General features: G+C 41.2%; 1 protein-coding gene across 1 annotated transcript in view; it reads right to left on the bottom strand.

Annotated features, from left to right (window-relative positions):
* coro2bb (coronin, actin binding protein, 2Bb) overlaps window positions 1-4,233 on the bottom strand; it is a 53,934-nt gene extending 49,701 nt beyond the window's left edge. The window contains exon 1 of the mRNA XM_029758376.1: window positions 4,057-4,233. Within this exon, the coding sequence (XP_029614236.1) occupies window positions 4,057-4,071 (15 nt within the window). The 5' untranslated portion in view covers window positions 4,072-4,233. The remainder of the gene's footprint in view (window positions 1-4,056) is intronic.
* Between the last annotated feature and the right edge of the window lie 15,818 nt (window positions 4,234-20,051).

Below are 20,051 nucleotides of genomic sequence, written 5' to 3'. Positions count from 1 at the left end.
CTCTGACATTACTTGTCCATATATTTACATATTCTTTAATTCCATTCCTTTACTTAGATTTGTGTGTATTGTGTGTATTGTTGTGAAATTGTTAGATATTACTTGTTAAATATTACTGCACTGTTGGAGCTAGAAACACAAGCATTTCTATACACCCACAATAACATCTGCTAAACACGTGTATGTGACCAAAAACAGTTTATTTGATTTATATTCACCCCCTTTGACCTCCTCCCCCATGAGAGACCACCCCACGTTGGATGTCATTGTCACAGGCGGGATCTGAACCCTAATTTCCCATGGGAGAAACCAACTTCTTAGCATTGAACAAAGAGGAAAATCAGTGTCGCCATTACACCTTTAATCAGATTAGTACGGTAGGTCAATACAGTTCAAACAGGTCTATTGTGGTAGTTGATGCATGGACTCATCAACCTTATGAGCCCTTGTCATCAAAAGCAGGTATTTCCTTTGAGTCATGTAGGAGGAAGAAAGTCTCTTTCCTTCCATAACCCCAGAACAACAGACCTCTCACTGCCCACGCTCCATTTCCATCCTACCTTATCTCCCTCTTGGTTCCTTTATTAATGGATGACTTCCTGCTCTTCCTCTACCTGTGAACCCTTTGACATTTCATTCGGCATGCATCTGAGGTAAAGTGAGATGGCACATGTTCCCAGTGATCCGGACCTTCACCCTTTGTAAAGGTCTTGCTGTTTTTTGGTCATTGGTTTGACTGGATTTGTTTTGACAGCTCTGAGATGGTTTGAGCAGATCTGAACCGCAGACCAGGGTTTTATTTATTAGGCACCAAATGGAAGAAAATGGCCTGAAACAGGAAGGGACTACCTGGACCTGTCCAATAAGAAACACACATCTTAAAACGTTTTCCATTGCGTACAAACCAGGGTAGTCTCCAGTGCAGATAGAGGGGTAAGTAACTATCCTTATAGGGACCATCTGACCTCAGACTCAAATCCCTGTATCTCTTGTCTAGGTCCAGAAATCCTTTAGTTTCACATAGAATACAAGACCTAAAGTACTGTAGGTGCGTCATGCTTGTGTATGGGCCTCATCATGAAATTATTATCATGATTGTATGTGTTTGGGAGGAGGTGACAGTAATCATTAAGCATCATTAGAACAATTAATAGCTGTACTAGATGGCAGTGAATGGGAATGTACTAGATGGCAGTGAATGGGAATGTACTAAATGGCAGTGAATGGGAATGTACTAGATGGCAGTGAATGGGAATGTACAAAGATGGCAGTGAATGGGAATGTACTAGATGGCAGTGAATGGGAATGTACTAAATGGCAGTGAATGGGAATGTACTAGATGGCAGTGAATGGGAATGTACTAAATGGCAGTGAATGGGAATGTACTAGATGGCAGTGAATGGGAATGTACAAAGATGGCAGTGAATGGGAATGTACTAGATGGCAGTGAATGGGAATGTATCATGTCTTCGTCTATGCACTCGTGGTTCGAAATGGTCACATTCACACTGTGAACCACACACACACACACACACACACACACACACACACACACACACACACACACACACACACACACACACACACACACACACACACACACACACACACACACACCAGACCTGCAGTCCAAATATAACAGACCATTTAATCAGTCAGTCAGTGCAGCAATGACCTGAGGTTAACTCTACTGTTTAGCTCCTAAATGTCATGGCTGCGGTTTGTACTTTGAGATAGGTTACGTAAATTTCCTGGTTGATGTCATGCCATTGTTGTGGATATTTTCAGGGGGACAATAGGCTTTTTTTCCAGCTACGTTTCCTCCTCTTCCTCCACCAGCTGCTCTATACAATACTTCACCCTCCTACTCACGGCTAAAGGCCTTTGCAGACTGTACGTTGGATTCAGTCTTTTGCGATTATCACATCACACTGTGCGATGTTACCAAATTAAAATCTTACTATCAATTTAGCCAGATTATACGATTTGCTTCAGTTCTGTCGTCACATTCTGCGACTGGCTTGCGAGGCTACGTTATCCGATATAGGCTACGTCAACTGCAGTGGTGTGTCTGATCTGTGCATGTGCCAGCACCAGCAGCGCAAGCCTCTCTCAATGCTTATGCGCGAGTGAAAGTATCCATCTTAAAAATAGTTTTCACATACAAACTTTTTATGTCTAAACTTCCCAAAATAACATGGTCACTGTTGTAGAACGTTTGTTTTGTCTGGCAATTGTAAAGTTGTGTAAACAAGATTATTAGGGAGATCGTTCAAATCAAACTATTATATTAATCTGACTATTCACAATAACCGTATTATTGTGTGCATACTCAGTGCTGGCCATGTTCCTATTGGTCAGTCGCCGGGATCGGCTTGCAACACCAGCCACACTTCACGATAAAGGAAAAAAGTAACAGAATTTTGTCGGAGCCTACGACAGCACCCAGTGGTACTTAATCGGCAGACCTAGACCCTGTCACACTGAACAAACCAAGATGTCCAACAATCGTTCACAACCTAAGAATTTGCCCATGACATGGACATTTATTTGGGATAAAATCGTACAGTCTGCAAAGGCCTTAATCTGAGTTTGGTCTTTCTACTGCATTTGTATTACACTCAGCATTTTAGGCCTATGGTTAGCTCATATACAGTATTTCAATTTCCTCAAGAAATTAGGGCTAATTTAGGGTTAATAATGTATCATTAGGTTAACATAGTTGGCTGTGATTTGATTCAACATTAGTGCTTTACTCGAATGTATTATTTTTTAGATTGTTGAGATTTTGACTGTGAGCTCTCTTTGTATCATTATCAGCCTGTGTCCCTTTCCTGTGATACCATATCCCTGACATCCATCCAGCCCCAAGGTCTGCTAGAACACTACAGCAAGGTCACAGTGTGCTGAGTGAGGATGGTCTGTTCTCCACTGTGTTTATCACAGCAACCCAGTCAGCATCTCTCTCTCTCTCTCTCTCCAGAGGCCAGGCCTCCCATTTCACTGAGACAGATCTCTCTGTGTGTCTGAGTGATGTGGGTGAGGCCAGGGCACTGGTTAGCATTACAGACGGCTGTACGGCTAACACCTGTTCTCAGCCTCCTACTCCACACCACGCCACACTGCTTCCCCATCTCTAATTTCCTTTCTTTCTCCCCCTCTCTCTCTTCCCTCTTTCTCACCCCGTCTATCTCCTCTCTCTGTGTCTATTTCTGTCTCTCATCATGTATGCATGCACCCCTCCCTACTCTACTCTTTTTTTTGGTGGGATGCTGCTGCTCGTAGGGGCTTAGTGTAACTCTAGCAGTAGTGGATTATTTTCCACATATGGGCTCAACAGCTCTACTGCTGCTTATGGTATGCATGTGTGTAATGGAATATGATTGTCATATTTCTTTGTCATTTCCCAGTGGAAAGCATCTGTCCTGTTGTTATTTCATTAAGGGGATTGAGCCTGCTGCTGGCTGCAATCTCAAACTGGCAGTATACTGTTCATGATTTGAACACAAACAAAACACATCCGCTCCCCTCAGCTCGACAACTCCACTGCTCAACTAAATAATGCCAAATCGACTGCAAAAGAGGGAGATACTTTCTTACCAACCTATTCACTCACTGGTTAATATGACAATCATGATATGAAAAAAGCAATTCGCAAATTCATTGCATACTCCAAAATGAAGACACCTGTCTGAAACATACAAAAAGTGATACTTCACCTAAAAGCCCCCAGCCTCTTGTAACCACAAGGGCAGCTGTCAGCCTGGCATCAATGGCAGCCCTGCAACTTTATCTTGTTTCCCTCCACCTGTCAAAGCTGAACCACAGAGATGGACACACCAACAATGTTTCCCCACCCAGCAACTTCCAAAGCAGCATCTGGCTTCACAATCTAGGAGAAGTTCCCTCCCTAACTCCAAAACAGCATCTTGGCTGAAGCAGTGACGAAAGAGCATCACTTCCCTAACCACCCATTTTGAACTTTATCACCACCACCTCCCCAAAGCAGCATCCTCCTTACCCAGCCAGCATCTCTCTCCTCAGTCTGCTGCTTACCTTTGTGAGAGCCATGCAGTGGAGGCGTGTGGATGTTCCACCAACGTGCTCTTATCGCACAGGAACTCCTTTTAATCTGACAGACACAACGAGAGAGAGAAAGAGAGAGAGGAGAGAAAGAGGGAGTGAAGTTGCACTCTCACTCACTATGTGGAAGGAGCCAATAGCTGCTGCTGTTGTGATGATGCTGCTGTCGGTCTGAGAGTGCTGCAGTGAAGCAGGAGGCACACGTGGTCACTACAGCAGGCAGAGCTCCTCCTCTCCTCCCCTCCCTCATCCCTCCATTGTAATCTACTCTCTCACAGCCTCACTGAAGTTCAGTGATTTACTGGCTTAGGGAAAGATGCAATACCAGAGAGATGGAGGAGAGGGCAGGGGAGAGAAGAGAGGAGGATTGGAGAAGAGGGGAAAGGAGAGAAAGAGGATGGATGTCAACGTGGGAGAGGATGAGAGACAGGGAACTGGAGAGTAGTAGAGGATTGGAGAGTAGAGAAGAGAATGTTGTTCAGTGAAATGGTAACTATTTGTGAGTAACTTGCAAGTGAAGTTCAGGTCTGGTGGTGGTGGGCTCCCGCTCAGGTTTCCACTGGCATAAAGCACATTAATTCCCACAGTGCTCGTGTTCCTGAAACAAGAGATGGATGGCTACTGGCAACAGACAAACAACCCACTCTCTCTCACACAAACTACAAATGTTTTCACTCACCTGGAGCATCACTTTTCAATTCCTTAAATAATCTTTGTTTATCTTGAAATAGTCTGTTAAGAGATTAATAACGATAATAGTATTCAGATTGAACGCTGCGCAGATAATGTTGTAAGATGTCAATGTGTTCTACCTGGCATGCATGATGTTTTTTTTTATCCATTTGTCAGTAACTACAATATCTCAGTTTGTTGTGGTAGGAGTTGCTTGTAAGATATTTGCATGAACTTGAATTTATTTAGAGAACTGGTGTTCTTCAAGCATTAGCTGATGTTATGCTGCTACCGTGTGGTTGTTTTAGGAAAAACAGCAATGCCCTTTCTCTTTTGCAAACAACTATCCAAGTCCTGTTACATACAATACATCCATCCATGAACAACCTCAGCCTGTCTTCCCCTACTAGGGATATATTCATAGCCTACTGAGTGTACAAAACATTAAAGGGAAACTTCAAAATGTTTCAACATATTCCTCATCTCTAGCACCACCCCAACATCAACATATGTGAAAATGGTGCATTTCTGTTTTGTAGTAAAAAAGATAGAGGAAGATAAGTGTTTCCAATGACAAAATTGGTATGCATTGTGTGATTTTGACCAATTGTGAGTAGGCATTGCCTACTAATTCTCTACGAATTGGTTGACGATGTCATTGGAAAAACTGAGAGCTCTTTCTTTATCTTTTTTTACAACAAAACATCAAAATGCGCAAATTCACATATGTTGATGGTGGGGTGTTGCTGAAGATTATGAATATGAACTTGACATTTAAAAAAAAAAATCCTTTAAGAACACCTGCTCATTCCATAACATAGACTGCCAGGCGAATCCAGGTGAAAGCCATGATCCCTTATTGATGCCACTTGTTATGTAAATCCACTTCAATCAGTGTAGATGAAGGGGAGGAGAGAGGTTAAAGAAGGATTTTTAAGCCTTGAGACAATTGAGACAATGATTAAATGGGCAAGACAAAATATTTAAGTGCCTTTGAAACGGGGTATGGTAGTACAGTAGGTGCCAGGAGCACCGGTTTGTGTCAAGAACTGAAACTCTGCTGGGTTTTTCATGCTCAACAGTTTCCTGTGTGTTTCAAGAATGGTCCACCTACCAAAGGACATCTAATGAACTTAACACAACTGTGGGAAGCATTGGAGTCAACATGGGCCAGTATATCCCTGTGGAAGTCTTTCGACAGCTTGTAGAGTCCATGGGGGGGGTTAATGTTTTGTGCACTGTGTACGTAGTATTTATTCAGCTGATCAGCCCCCCTTCTGTCGATTAAACACTAGAATAACAAATTATAAATGAACGAATGATAACAAACCAAAATCTACATCTATCAGTGAGCTGTCACAATATTGCGCAGACTTTCATGTATTTACTTTGTAAAGCATATCATCAACCACAGTCTGTAGCTCTTCTTAAATGCTTAACGAAGCTGTTGAGGTTGAGGGCAATGGTGTAAGAAAATTCAATAGTGCAAGTCCTTTTCTGTATGATTCCTTACTTGCTGAAGGAGTGTGACAATTAAAAGTTAGCACTGCAACCCTACGCTATTCCACCTGGTGGCTCAGGTATCAACAAGCTCTCACAGTCTCACTGCAGGATTAGACATGTATCCACATTTCAAAAATATTCAAAGTTGCTCCAAACACCAAATTTCGAAGTGTTTTTGACACCCTGAGTTGACTCCTGCTCAGCATCGTTCCGTTTCTCCAATAGTCAAATTTCAAAGTTAAAGCAGAAATGTTTTCACTTTGAACGAAAAGAAGACGGTTGAGCACTGAGCCAACTTTGGCTGTCCTTCTGGGCTAAGTGTGTGTTCGCACTAATCCCACCAAATCGAATGACCCTGCGGCCCCGGAGCTGGAGAGAAAGTGAATGTCACTTGCATCCTAACGTTCCAGCTGCCAAAAACAAACAGAGCAGACAAAGCCAACAAGCATCATTCTCGGTTCTTGGATCTGAATCAACTCGACCGCAATTGAAGCGAGAAAAAGACTGCTCATGTCCAATCCTGAAACCAGATTCATATTGGAATTCATTTTGAAAGGTGAAAGAGTGACTGCGAAATTGTCACTGTTCTCATGGACTGGTAACATTAGGGAAGTGCTGGGTTGCGTTTTTAGCCTCCTAGCTACATCATCTTCTGATCTTAGTGTGTTCAATGTTCAAGGTAGTTAATAAGGCTACATAGCTAGCTAGCTAGCTAACATATTCTGTATACTTACTGTGTTGTACTCAAATTAATCTAACAATAGAATCATGTCGCTACACTGCATAAACCCCACAAGATGCCCAATGCCTTCATTTCAACTAACTTATGTTAGCTATCTAAAGCAAGATATGCAGATTGTTCACATGGCTGTCTTTAGTTTGTAGATGATGATACTAGCTATCTAGGCAGTCGACAGCATTTTTGGCCCAGGACCACCCCAAAAAATGCATCTAGCTATAAAATTCAATACAGTAAGATCACACAAACATGTATTTCTCAGGGACACCAACAAACGAACATGGTCCAAGCACACCAAGACAGTCGTGAAGAGGGCACAAAACCTACTACACCTCAGGAGAATGAAAAGATTTGGCATGGGTCCTCAAATCCTCAAAAGGTTCTACAGCTGCACCATCGAGAGCATCCTGATGGGTTGCATCACTGCCTGGTATGGCAACTGCTCGGCCTCCGACCGCAAGGCACTACAGAGGGTAGTGCGTACGGCCCAGTACATCACTGGGGCAAAGCTTCCTGCCATCCAGGACCTCTACACCAGGCGGTGTCAGAGGAAGGCCCTAAAAATTGTCAAATACTCCAGTCACCCTAGTCATAGACTGTCCTCTCTGCTACCGCATGACAAGTGGTACCGGAGCTCCAAGTCTATGTCCAAGAGGTTTCTAAACAGCTTATACCCCCAAGGCATAAAACTCCTGAACAACTCCTAATCAAATGGCTAACCAGACTATTTGCATTGTGTGTCCCCCCCACCCCCTCTTTTACACTGCTGCTACTCTCTGTTATTATCTATACATAGTCACTTTAATAACTCTACCCACATGTACATATTATCTCAATTACCTCGACTAACTGGTGCCTCCAGCACATTGACTCTGTACCGGTACCCCCTGTATATAGCCTCGGTTTTGATATTTTACTGCTGCTCTTTAATTATTACTTTTATTTCCTTTTTTTTGGTTGGTATTTTTCTGAAAACTGCATTGTTGGTTAAGGGCTTGTAAGTAAGCATTTCACGGTAAGGTCTACAACTGTTGTATTCGGCGCATGTGACTTATACATTTTTTATTTGAGATACTGGTGGATTTCGAGGGAACCTGAACCTGTACAAGTTGTGGTTGTGTAAACCCCAACACTGAGAGGTAAGAAATGTCGTATGCAATTTATGTAATGGTTTGTGATTCAATAATTATTTTGTTGGCAATCGACAAAATAGTTAGCTATGTTTGCCTGGTCAGCACATTGCCTGCCTATATACAGTACAGCATTGATTCCTATCTAGTGTGAACTACCCACCAGAAAGACGGAATGAATATCCATTGTGGTCAGTCAAGTAAACAATGGCTCATCTGCATGACATGGAGGGCATTCGAAAAGTATTCATACCCATTGACTTTTCCATATTTTGTTAGGTTACAGCCTTATTCTAAAATTGATTAAATTGTTTTTTTTCTCATCAATCTACACACAATACCCCATAATGACAAAGCAAAAACAGATTTTTAGACATTTTTGCAAATGTATTAATAACAAAAACTGAAATATCATATTAACATAAGTATTCAGACCATTTACTTAGTATTTTGTTGAAGGACCTTTGGCAGCAATTACAGCCTTGAGTCTTCTTGGGTATTACGCTACAAGCTTGGCACACCTGTATTTGGATAGTTTCTCCCATTCTTCACTGCAGATCCTCTGTCAGGTTGGATGGGGAGCATTGCTGTCAGGTTGGATGGGGAGCATTGCTGCTCAGCTATTTTCAGGTCTCTCCAGAAATGTCTGATCTGGTTCATGTCCGGGCTCTAGCTGGGCCACTAAAGGACATTAAGAGACTTGTTCTGGAGCCACTCCTGTGTTGCCTTGGCTGTGTGCTTAGGGTCGTTGTCCTGTTGGAAGGTGAATCTTCACCCCAGCCTGAGGTCCTGAGCGCTCTGAAGCAGGTTTTCATCAAGGATCTCTCTGTACTTTGCTCCGTTCATCTTTCCCTCCATCCTGACAAGTCTCCCAGTCCTTGCAGCTGAAAAACATCCCCACATCATGATGCTGCCACCACCATGCTTCACTGTAGGAATCGTGCCAGGTTTCCTCCAGACGTGGCGCTTGGCATTCAGGCCAAAGAGTTCAACCTTGGTTTCATCAGACCAGAGAATCTTGTTTCTCATGGTCTGAGAGTCCTTCAGGTGCCTTTTGGCAAACTCCAATTGGGCTGTCATGTGCCTTTTACTGAGGAGTGGCTTTCGTCTGGCCACTCTACCATAAAGGCCTGATTGGTGGAGTGCTGCAGAGATTGTTTTCCTTCTGGAAGGTTCTCCGATCTCCACACAGGAACTCTGGAGCTCTGTCAGAGGGACCATCTGGTTCATGGTCACCTCCCTGACCAAGACACTTTTCCCCCGATCGTTCAGTTTGGCCGGGCGGCCAGCCCTAGGAAGAGTCTTGGTGGTTCCAAACTTCTTCCATTTCAGAATGATGGAGGCCACTGTGTTCTTGGGGACCTTCAATGCTGCAGACGTTTTTTGGTACCCTTCCCCAGATCTGTGCCTCGACACATTCCTGTCTCAGAGCTCTACGGACAATGTCTTTGACTTAATGGCTTGTTTTTTGCTCTGACATGCACTGTCAACTGTGGGACATTACATAGACGGGTGAGTGCTTTTCCAAATTATATCCAATCAATTGAATTTACCACACTCCAATCAAGTTGTAGAAACATCTCAAGGAGGATCAACGGAAACAGGATGCACCTGAGCTCAATTTCGAGTCTCATAGCAAAGGGTCTGAATACTTATGTAAATAAGGTATTTATTTTTTGTATTTTTTACACATTTGCAAACATTTCTAAAAACCTGTTTTCGCTTTGTCATTATGGGGTATTGGGTGAAGATTGATGATGATTCGGTTTAAAAAAAATCCATTTTAGAATAAGGCTGTAACGTAAAAAAATGTGGAGAAAGGGTCTGAATATTTTCAGAATGCACTGTATTGGTTGAGTATGGACCATAAATGAATTGGATGGTTACCTTAGCATGTTACACTGGTTAAAGCAACACAATACATATTACATCCATTTTATGCTATCAAAATGAACGTTTATTTGTCATATGCACAGGATACAGTGGGGTATATACGGGAATATGAAATTGCATTGTACTGTGTACTATTGAAGTAACAATTCGTTTTATGTTTTCCCACACAGTGCCAACAATCCCCAAAGACTCAGACTCATCCCTCCTGTCCCACTAGCAACCAAGCAAGAGTTTTTCCAGGAACATCAGTGCAAAGGGCTTGGTAGGAAACTTTTGTTCATACAGAATATCAGACATTACGCTTGTTACAAGTATTATACCTTTTCCTGATGAAACTTGAGAAATGAATATACAATTAAATTGAGTTAGTATCAAAACTATAAAAAATTGGTTTGTAAAGGCCATTGACACTTGTGCTAATAAGTGATTTCAATACATTGCAGTGAGATCAGCATCAACACTGCTGGAGTAACAGAACAATGGATGACTTGGACTTCTTTCTGCATGAAAAGACTGACCACAAATCTCTGTTGTGAAAAATCCACATAATTCACTAATAAAAACTTTACAAGGTATAAGTGACTGTTTTCAACCAAAAAAGAGTCAATTACAATGACAACTGAACACTTGTAGCTGAAATAAAAACACACAAACAAGGCAGGACATATATAGCTAAGTACCAGCTCCCAGGAAAAAAAGCCTACATGGTGCCGCAGCGGATTACGGGAGGCCAGTACTCGCCACACACAGCAGCTTGGAAAGACAACCATGTTGCCAGGTCCCACACCTCCAGGTCACAAACTTATGTGCTGCTCCTGATTCCCGCCTTTCACTCCCTGCTAAGAGGTCATCAGAGCCGGTATGACCGCAGTGCATCCTTACAGCCCTGCTAAAGAGGTTAAATTATCAATGGCTGACATGCGAGTTCATTCCATCTTGTGAATTGAATTAACGAGAAATAGAGTTGATTTGGTTGGTTTCTGGTGTAGCAGGTACAACGTCACATGGACACTGCTGATGGTGACGCATTTAGTGCAGGTGAAGGGTTAGGATGTTCATCATCATCTATGGCTGACTGTTTCCTCCATCCAACAGGTCCAAGCTATCCTGGACATTTTAAGGTTGACATTGGGAAAACATGAAACAAACTGTTACTTCAATTGTACATGGTACAATGCAATGTCATATTCCCATATACATCAGCCTGTATCGTATGCATATGCCAAATAAATGTTGATTTTCAATTGATAACATACTATTGATAGAAAATGAATACATCATTGTGAGAATTTATGCACCGTATCTGAATTCAACCACCTCATATTCTTCAATGCTCTCCAGGGTTGTGAATCACCATCAATGCTCTGTTGACTACAGCTAAATTGGGGCCAAAACATTACCACCAAATAAGTCAGTGTCACAACAGTGTCTTTTATGTACATAGGATGCAGTGTTGTGCTGTAACCAGTGGAACATGTGTCATACTAATGTACCATCCTGTGACTTGATGGCCCATAATCCACCAATATGTCATGCAGATGACTCATTGTTTACTTTGCTGACCATGCTGGGTATTCATTCAGTCGTTCTGGTTGGTAGTTCACACTAGATAGGAATCAATGCTGTATATAGGCAGGCAATATGCTGAACAGGCAAACATAGCTAAGCTAACTATTTTGGTCGATTACCAACAAAATAATTATTGAATCACAAAGCATAACAGAAAATGCATACAGCATTTCTTACCTCTTTTTCAGTGTTGGGGTTTGCACAACCACAACTTTTACAGCGTCAGATTCTCCACCAGTGTCTCCCAGAGAAATGCATGTTTGTGTGATGTTACTGTACTGAATTGTATAGCTAGATGCAACATCTATACGTCCAATTTCGAAGTCACTTGAGCGATCTGCCTCTCTCTCTCTTTGTTTGCCCCACATGAAAAAATACTACAGTAGTATTACTATATTTATGTAGTATTTACTGCAGTGTTTTGCTGGCATTACTGTAATACACTGTAGTATTTACTGTATTGTTTTTTCAGATATAGCATACACCCAGCAGGGGCCCCAGGACCGAGATTGTGAAACCTTGGTCTACATAGATACTTGGCAGGTAGGTTTCTCACTCAACTCATGGGTGAGACAAATTGGGATATGGGGAGGGAAATGGGCAAATGCAAATTAAATATTTGCATATCAATACAGTGTGTAGTATAGTATTCTACAGTATACTACACAATTCTATAGTAAGTAGTGTACAATTGACGGATACAACAGCATGGAGTATAGTATTCTACAGTATACAGTACTACAAAATTCTATAGTAAGCACTACACATTTGAAGGATACTACAGTGTGTTGTAGTATTTTACCGTATACTACAAAATTATATAGTAAGTACTACACATGATTGAGAATTCTATAGGAAGTAGTATAGTATTCTATAGTAAACTGTAGTCATTTTTATGTGGGCCTCTCTCTCTCTCTCTTTCTCCCTCTCTCACTCTTTATTTCCTCCTCACTGTCACTTTTACTCTGTTAACCTGGAAAAAGCCCCAGTCTCTGTGATAAAGTGCAGCACAGTATTGCACATGTGTTAGCAGTTAGGAATCATCTCTTGTTAATGTGAAATCAAAGAAAAAAACTCCAATGTATCTGGATATTGCCTTTGGTTCTGGCTTCTCCCACAAAAACATTATATTAGTCATATTTTTTCAAGAGCTTTTCCTTCTGCTCTAGGCATAAATAGATCGGCATTTAAAAAAAGCAAAACCATAGATCATTTTTTACCAGACATTGTTCTGCAGGTTTTCATAAATGTATTAATTAAACTCAGAACACATCTATTGTCACGTCCTGACCAGTAAAGGGGTTATTTGTTATTATAGTTTGGTCAGGACGTGGCAGGGGGTATTTGTTTAGAGTGTTTCGGGGTCTGTTGGGATATGTAATTATGTAAGAGGGGTGTTTGTTTTATGTGTTCCGGGGTTTTTGGCTATTGTTCTATGTTTTGTATTTCTATGGTTTTTCTATGTTGTTTATTTCTATGTTGGCCTGGTATGGCTCTCAATCAGGAACAGCTGTACATCGTTGTTGCTGATTGGGAGTCATACTTAGGTAGCCCTTTTTTCACCTGTCTTTTGTGGGAAGTTGTTTTTGCATTGCTGTGTGTAGCCTGCAAGGCTGTTTGTCGTTCGTTCATTTTGTTATTTAGTGTTCAATAAAAGTTTAATATGAGCACTCAACCCGCTGCGCCTTGGTCTACTCCATACGACGTCCGTTACATCTATATTATTGATACAGATTAAAATACTCATATTCTATTGGTTTTCGCGGATTGACTCTCGAAAGGAAATTATTTTCAGTGTGTGCCATTGCAGATTTACTGTTGAGCACAACATCAGTTAAACCAACATCTATATATCAACGTCTCTCCTGCCTTCGTGTCACGTCCTGACCAGTAAAAGGAGTTATTTGTTATTGTAGTTTGGTCAGGGTGTGGCAGGGGGTGTTTGTTTAGAGTGTTTCGGGGGGTTTTGGTTTATGTTCTATGTTTTGTATTTCTGTGTGGGTTTTCTAGTTTTTCTATTTCTTTGTTAGTTTTGGGAACGACCTTCAATTAGAAGCAGCTGGTTGTCGTTGCTTCTAATTGGAGGCCATATTTAAGTGGGTTTATTTCCTCTTGTGTTTGTGGGTGGTTGTTTCCATGTATAGTTAGGTTACCTTACAGGACTGTCGTTTGTTTTGTTTCAGTGTTCACGTTTAAATAAAAGTATAAGTATGGACACTTACCACGCTGCGTATTGGTCCGATATTTCTTCCTCCTCAGAAGACGAAACATATGACACTTGGGCCTGATATATCTGCAGACTTCACGCAACCTCCTCAGGCTCAGACACTAGGCCTCCTTGGTGACATGCAAAGGCTATTGTGAAGAAGCCCTGGAGATTCACTGAGCCCACTGAAAATTGATCAAGGAAATAGAGCCACAATAGGTTCAAACTGGCTTACCATACAACAACCAAAATAGGCATACATTTTAAGCTCTTGCTATAAAAACGGAATTATGAACATTCTTAATGTAGCAATATTCAGATCTATAAAAGTGAGGAACTGAACATGATCAGCATATTATTTAATATTCCTATTAGTTGTCCCCCTCCCACACATACACATGTAAACCTCTGATAATCTAGAGCTGGCAGGATGTTCCATGCACCGGCAGAACAGAGAAGTTGCATCTGGTAAGACAAGGGGTGGGGGTGTGTGTCTATTTGTCAGTAACAGCTGGTGCACAATGTCTAATATTAATGAAGTCTCAAGGTATTGCTTGCCTGAGAGTAGAGTACCTTATAAGTTGTAGACCATACTATCTGCCAAGAAAGTTCTCATCTATATTATTTGTAGCTGTCTATTTACCACCACAGACCGAAGCTGGCACTAAGACCACAATCAACCAACTCTAAGGCCATAAGCAAACAAGAAAATGCTCATCCAGAAGCGGTGCTCCTAGTGGCCGGGGACCTTAATGCAGGCAAACTTAAATCGGTTTTACCTCATTTCTACCAGCATGTCACATGTGCAACCAGAGGAAAATAAACTCTAGACCACCTTTACTCCACACACAGTGATGCATACAAAGCTCTCGCCCGCCCTCCATTTGGCAAATCTGACCATAATTATATCCTCCTGATTGCTGCTTACAAGCAACAACTAAAGCAGGTAGCACCAGTGACTCACTCAATACAGAAGTGGTCAGATGAAGTAGATGCTCTGCTAAAGGACTGTTTTGCTAGCACAGACTGGAATATGTTCCGGGATTCAGCCAATAACATTGAGGAGTATACCACCTCAGTCATCGGCTTTATCAATAAGAGCATCGACGACGTCGCCCTCACAGTGACCGTACATACATATCCCAACCAGAAGCCATGGATTACAGGCAACATCTGCATCGAGCTAAAGGCTAGAGCTGCCGCTTTCAAGGAGCAGGACACTAAAGACGCTTATAAGAAATCCCGCTATGCCCTCAGACAAACCATCAAACTAGCAAAGCGTCAATACAGGATTAAGATCGAATCCTACTACACCGTCTCTGACGCTCGTCGGATGCGGCAGGGCTTGAAAACTATTATGGACTATAAAGGGAAACCCAGAAGCGAGCTGCCCAGTGACGCGAGCCTACCAGACGAGCTAAATGCCTCGACAGCACCAGCTGTTCTGGATGACTGTGATAATGCTCTCGGTAAACAGGTTAACATTCACAAAGCCGCGGGCCAGATGGATTACCAAGACATGTACTCAAAGCGTGCGCAGACCAACTGGCAAGTGTCTTCACTGACATTTTCAACCTCTCCCTGACTGAGTCTGTAATACCTACATGTTTCAAGCAGACCACCATAGTCCCTGTGCCCAAGGAAGTGAAGGTAACCTGCCTAAATGATTACCAATCCGTAGCACTCACGTCGGTAGCCATGAAGTGCTGATCATGGCTCACATCAACAGCATCCTCCTGGATACCCTAGACCCATTCCAATTCGCATACCGCCCCAACAGTTCCACAGATGACGCAATCGCAATCGCACTCCACACTGCCCTTTCCCACCTGGACAAAAGGAACACCTATGTGAGAATGCTGTTCATTGACTACTGCTCAGTGTTCAACACCACAGCGTCCACAAAACTCATCACTAAGCTAAGGCGGCTAAAAACCTCCCTCTGCAACTGGATCCTGGACTTGCCTACCCTTACCCCCAGGTGGTAAGGGCAGGCAACAACACGTCTCCCACGCTGATCCTCAACAATTAATCAAATGGCCATTGGACTATTTACATTGACACCCCCCTCCATTTGTTTTGTACAGTGCTGCTACTCGCTATTTATTATGGATGCATAGTCACTTCACCCCTACCTACATTTACAAATGACCTTGACTAACCTGTACCCCCACACATTGACTCGGTACCGGTACCCCCTGTATATAGCCTCATTATTGATATTTTATTGTGTTACTTTTTATCATTTTTTACTTTAGTTTATTTGGTAAATATTTTCTTAACTCTTCTTGAACTGCACTGTTGGTTAAGGGCTTGTAAGTAAGCATTTCACAGTAAGGTCTACACTTGTTGTATTCGGCGCATGTGACAAATACAGTTTGATTTGATAGTAATCTTCCATATGCATGTGTGAACCAGGAACACCATGCTCCATTATAACATTCTACTTGAGCTTAGCCCAGCCCAGTTCAGTTCAGACCAAGTCCTTTATATTATGTAATGTAAAGAAAGACTTTGGTCCACACCAGAATGGAGCATGTTACTTATACACATCAGGTCTGGCATCTGAGGTAGTCACACTTCTAGAGGAAGTTCTTATCAGAAGCAGCTGTGATGGAAGGATTTTTGTACTTAGGTTACTCACACTGCAGACCGATTCCAAGTCCTTACGCCAGGATTAATGACTATCCGGTGTGTCTGGATTCCTAAATTACTTTTAGCTCTGCGTTATACATCTGCGTTATGTGTTGATGTAAATGAGTAGGACATAGGGTTGGAGTCAGTTTAATTTTAATTCAGCAATTTTATGAAAATTCTTAAAATTCAACTCATTAATAGAACATTTCCCATTCATTTCTGAGGATGTTTCAATTTATGAGAAGAAGAAAAAAAAATTACTTGCTGAATGGACTGAGTTGAAATGAAATGTCCCATGCTCTGGGAGTTAGTTTCTTATACTCTCAAATGCTCTTGTTGTGCGTCTCTGGAAGTGTTATGAATATGAGGTCTGTTGTGAGGTCTGAAAATTAGCTCTTTCTGTAGTGTAATGGGTTGAGATGAGGAGGAATCCTGCTGACTCTGCTGCTCTGTGTTCAATCTCCACCCACCCTTATCCAAGAACAGCTGCAATCTGGTTCCTTAGAGATGCAGTTAAATGGGGTGTGATCAAATCCAGCCTTGCTACAGTCAGACCATCAATAGCCTATAAACCAATACACAGATTTTTTCTGTACTTAGATCTTTCCCCAAGTCTTTGTTTGGGTTCTTATACAGGTTGAGGTGGCAATTTTGTAGTCAGATTCCAATCCACTCTAAGGCTAGGGGCTCGCCTACCAACCTAGCCCATCACTAGGCCAGCATATCTCCCCACTCTTAAATCATGGAGCTTCAGGAGTGATCAGGCTTTCCTGGCTAAACGTACCCAGGTCAGGACACCAGCTGTTTAGCAGGGCAGGAAACCGAGCTAGCCAGCATTACTAAATGTGTCCTATTTCAGAGCATTTGGTTCAGGTTACCCTGGCTTTTCTCTGTCCTGGGACTTTGTTTTTCAGAGGGGATAATGAATAATGCCTTATTTGGATGGCTGTGATGGTCATTAAATGTATTTATAGTTTATACTTGGAATATTTGTAATGTTGTGGTGGGTATTATTATGACCTCATCCCAATTAGTTAGATGTAATTGTCCAATGTTTTGGTTGGTTTTTGCCTTGGCTGTTATGTTTTCCTCAAACTACAAGGTGAAAAAGCTAGTACGTGTCTTCTCTGACTTTTAAGTTACAGCTTGATGTACAGTAGGTCCAAAACAGTGGCAGGCAAATGCATCAGTGTGGGTGTGTGTTACGAAATCCAATGGTTGGAGTAAAGGACTCAATTTTTCCATGACAAGGCATCCTATTTCTAGTATTTCACCATCTTGTCAACTGTCCCTTTTTAATGGCACTGCTTTTCAGAAGTTTGTATGCACATGTTTGATTTACCATATGAAATGCAGGTGTTTAGTCATTTAGTGGCAGTTAGTCAGGATTCAGCCTTATCCATATGGATATTGCTTTATCTCACTCTCTCTGGCACCAGAGCCAGGTGTCTGTGAAGGAAGACATAACTCTGTGTGTGTTCAGACTGAGCTCATTCCTCCATTCTTCCAATACTAACTCTTACTTCCTCCCTGGGCTTTTGGCAAGGCATTACGCATGACCAATTGGCATCCCCCAAAAATAAGAAGTTGAACATTTATCAGTTGATGATCCTTATGAAATTCCATTCATAGTTAGGCTTGACCTACTCCATCATGGGTCAGGGATATTCCATATAATAATTTGTTAAAGGGGGGACAGCAATACACAGAAAAATACTATAGTGTACTACGGTATAAATACTGTAGTGAGAAAGTTACAGACGCACAAATGCTAACCTCTCACCATTACGATAACAGGGGAGGTTAGCATTTTATATCATACCCCAAAGACATGCTAACCTCTCACCATTACAATAACAGGGGAGGTTAGCATTTTATATCATACCCCAAAGACATGCTAACCTCTCACCATTACAATAACAGGGGAGGTTAGCATTTTATATCATACCCCAAAGACATGCTAACCTCTCACCATTACAATAACAGGGGAGATTAGCATTTTATATCATACCCCAAAGACATGCTAACCTCTCACCATTACAATAACAGGGGAGGTTAGCATTTTCTAGAGGGTATGATATTTATGTCTCTTTAACTCATCATTATCACAATTAATTCAGGATTATAAGTAATCATGGTAGCATCCACAATAATGTAGAAGTGTTTAGAAACATTCTATTCTTATTTACAGTAAAAGTGACTCCAAAACGACAATACGTTATTTACCATTAATTTGTATTTGGCACAAAATCATCTGAAACAGAACCAAAACAAACCAAATGCATCCAACACGTTTGTAGAGCCACAAGTTTGATGTAGTCATTGTGTGCTAGGAATATGGGACCAAATACTTAACCTTTTACTACTTTAATACACATATAAGTGAATTTGTCCCAATACCTTTGGTCCCTTAAATGTGGGGACTATGTACAAAAACTGCTGTAATTTCTAAACACTTCACTCGATATGGATGGAAATACTCTAAAATTTAAGCTGACAGTCCGCACTTTAACCTCATAGTGTTATTTGAAATCCGAAGCTCACTGTATGTTCATATAAGGCTTAAACATACTGTATATTTAGATATCTGTTATTTACATACAATATGTATGTGTGGAATGTTTATACTGACTCCGTCGCTGTGTTATCCATAGGGTAACTGTCAAGTTGTGAGTCTGAAAATGGACACTGAAGGTGAAGGAATCCACATTGTAAGTCTCAATTTTATATTCAAAGATATTCTTTTCAAGTACAGTTTGAAATGCACAAAGGTAATTTGTACATTGTATTGAGGAAAACCACTGAACAAATATTGAAAGCAAACATTTTCCATAACCTGTAAGTAGGTAGGACTGGGGACTGAGCAGATAACCACATAAGAACTGAATTTTTCTATAACTTCTAGGGAAGACAATATATAGTCTATACTTGGCATATAGGTTTCTCACTGATGGGTGGCAGAAGATTGTGTTATGGGGGTGGGGAATGGGTGGGTATATGCAGATTAAATATTAGTGTGTAGTACAGTGTGTAGTATAGTATACTACAGTTTACTTCAGTGTAGTACATCATTCTATAGTAAGTACTGTAGTGTTCTATAGTAAACTATAGTATTATTTAATGTGGGTATGATTTATTTCCACAAATAAAATGACCGCATTTATGGGAATGAGTTCCAACTTTCCACCTTGATACCTCAGATTTTTTAAATGGCTGCATATTTACAATACAACACATTGTACATGATTGTCATTGCACAGTAAAGTAATATGAATAAATACATGCTATTATTTACAAAGATATCATAGTAAACATACATTTATTTCAAGGCCTACCATAGTATGCAAATCAAATACAATTGTATTGGTTACATACACGTGTTTAGCAGATGTTATTGCGGGAGTAGCGAAATGCTTGTGTTTCTAGCTCAGACAGTAATATCTAACAATTTCACAACATATACCCAATACACACAAATCTAAGAAAAAGGAACGGAAGAATGAATATATAAATATATGGACGAGCAATGTCAGAGCGGCATAGACACAGCAGAAAAGTATAGAATACAGTATATAGAGTTGAAGTTGGAAGTTTACATATACTTAGGTTGGAGTCATTA

Source organism: Salmo trutta, chromosome 7 (assembly GCF_901001165.1).
Source record: "Salmo trutta chromosome 7, fSalTru1.1, whole genome shotgun sequence".
In the NCBI taxonomy this organism is placed as follows: Eukaryota; Metazoa; Chordata; class Actinopteri; order Salmoniformes; family Salmonidae; genus Salmo; species Salmo trutta.
This window is presented reverse-complemented; position numbering and strand designations above follow the sequence as displayed.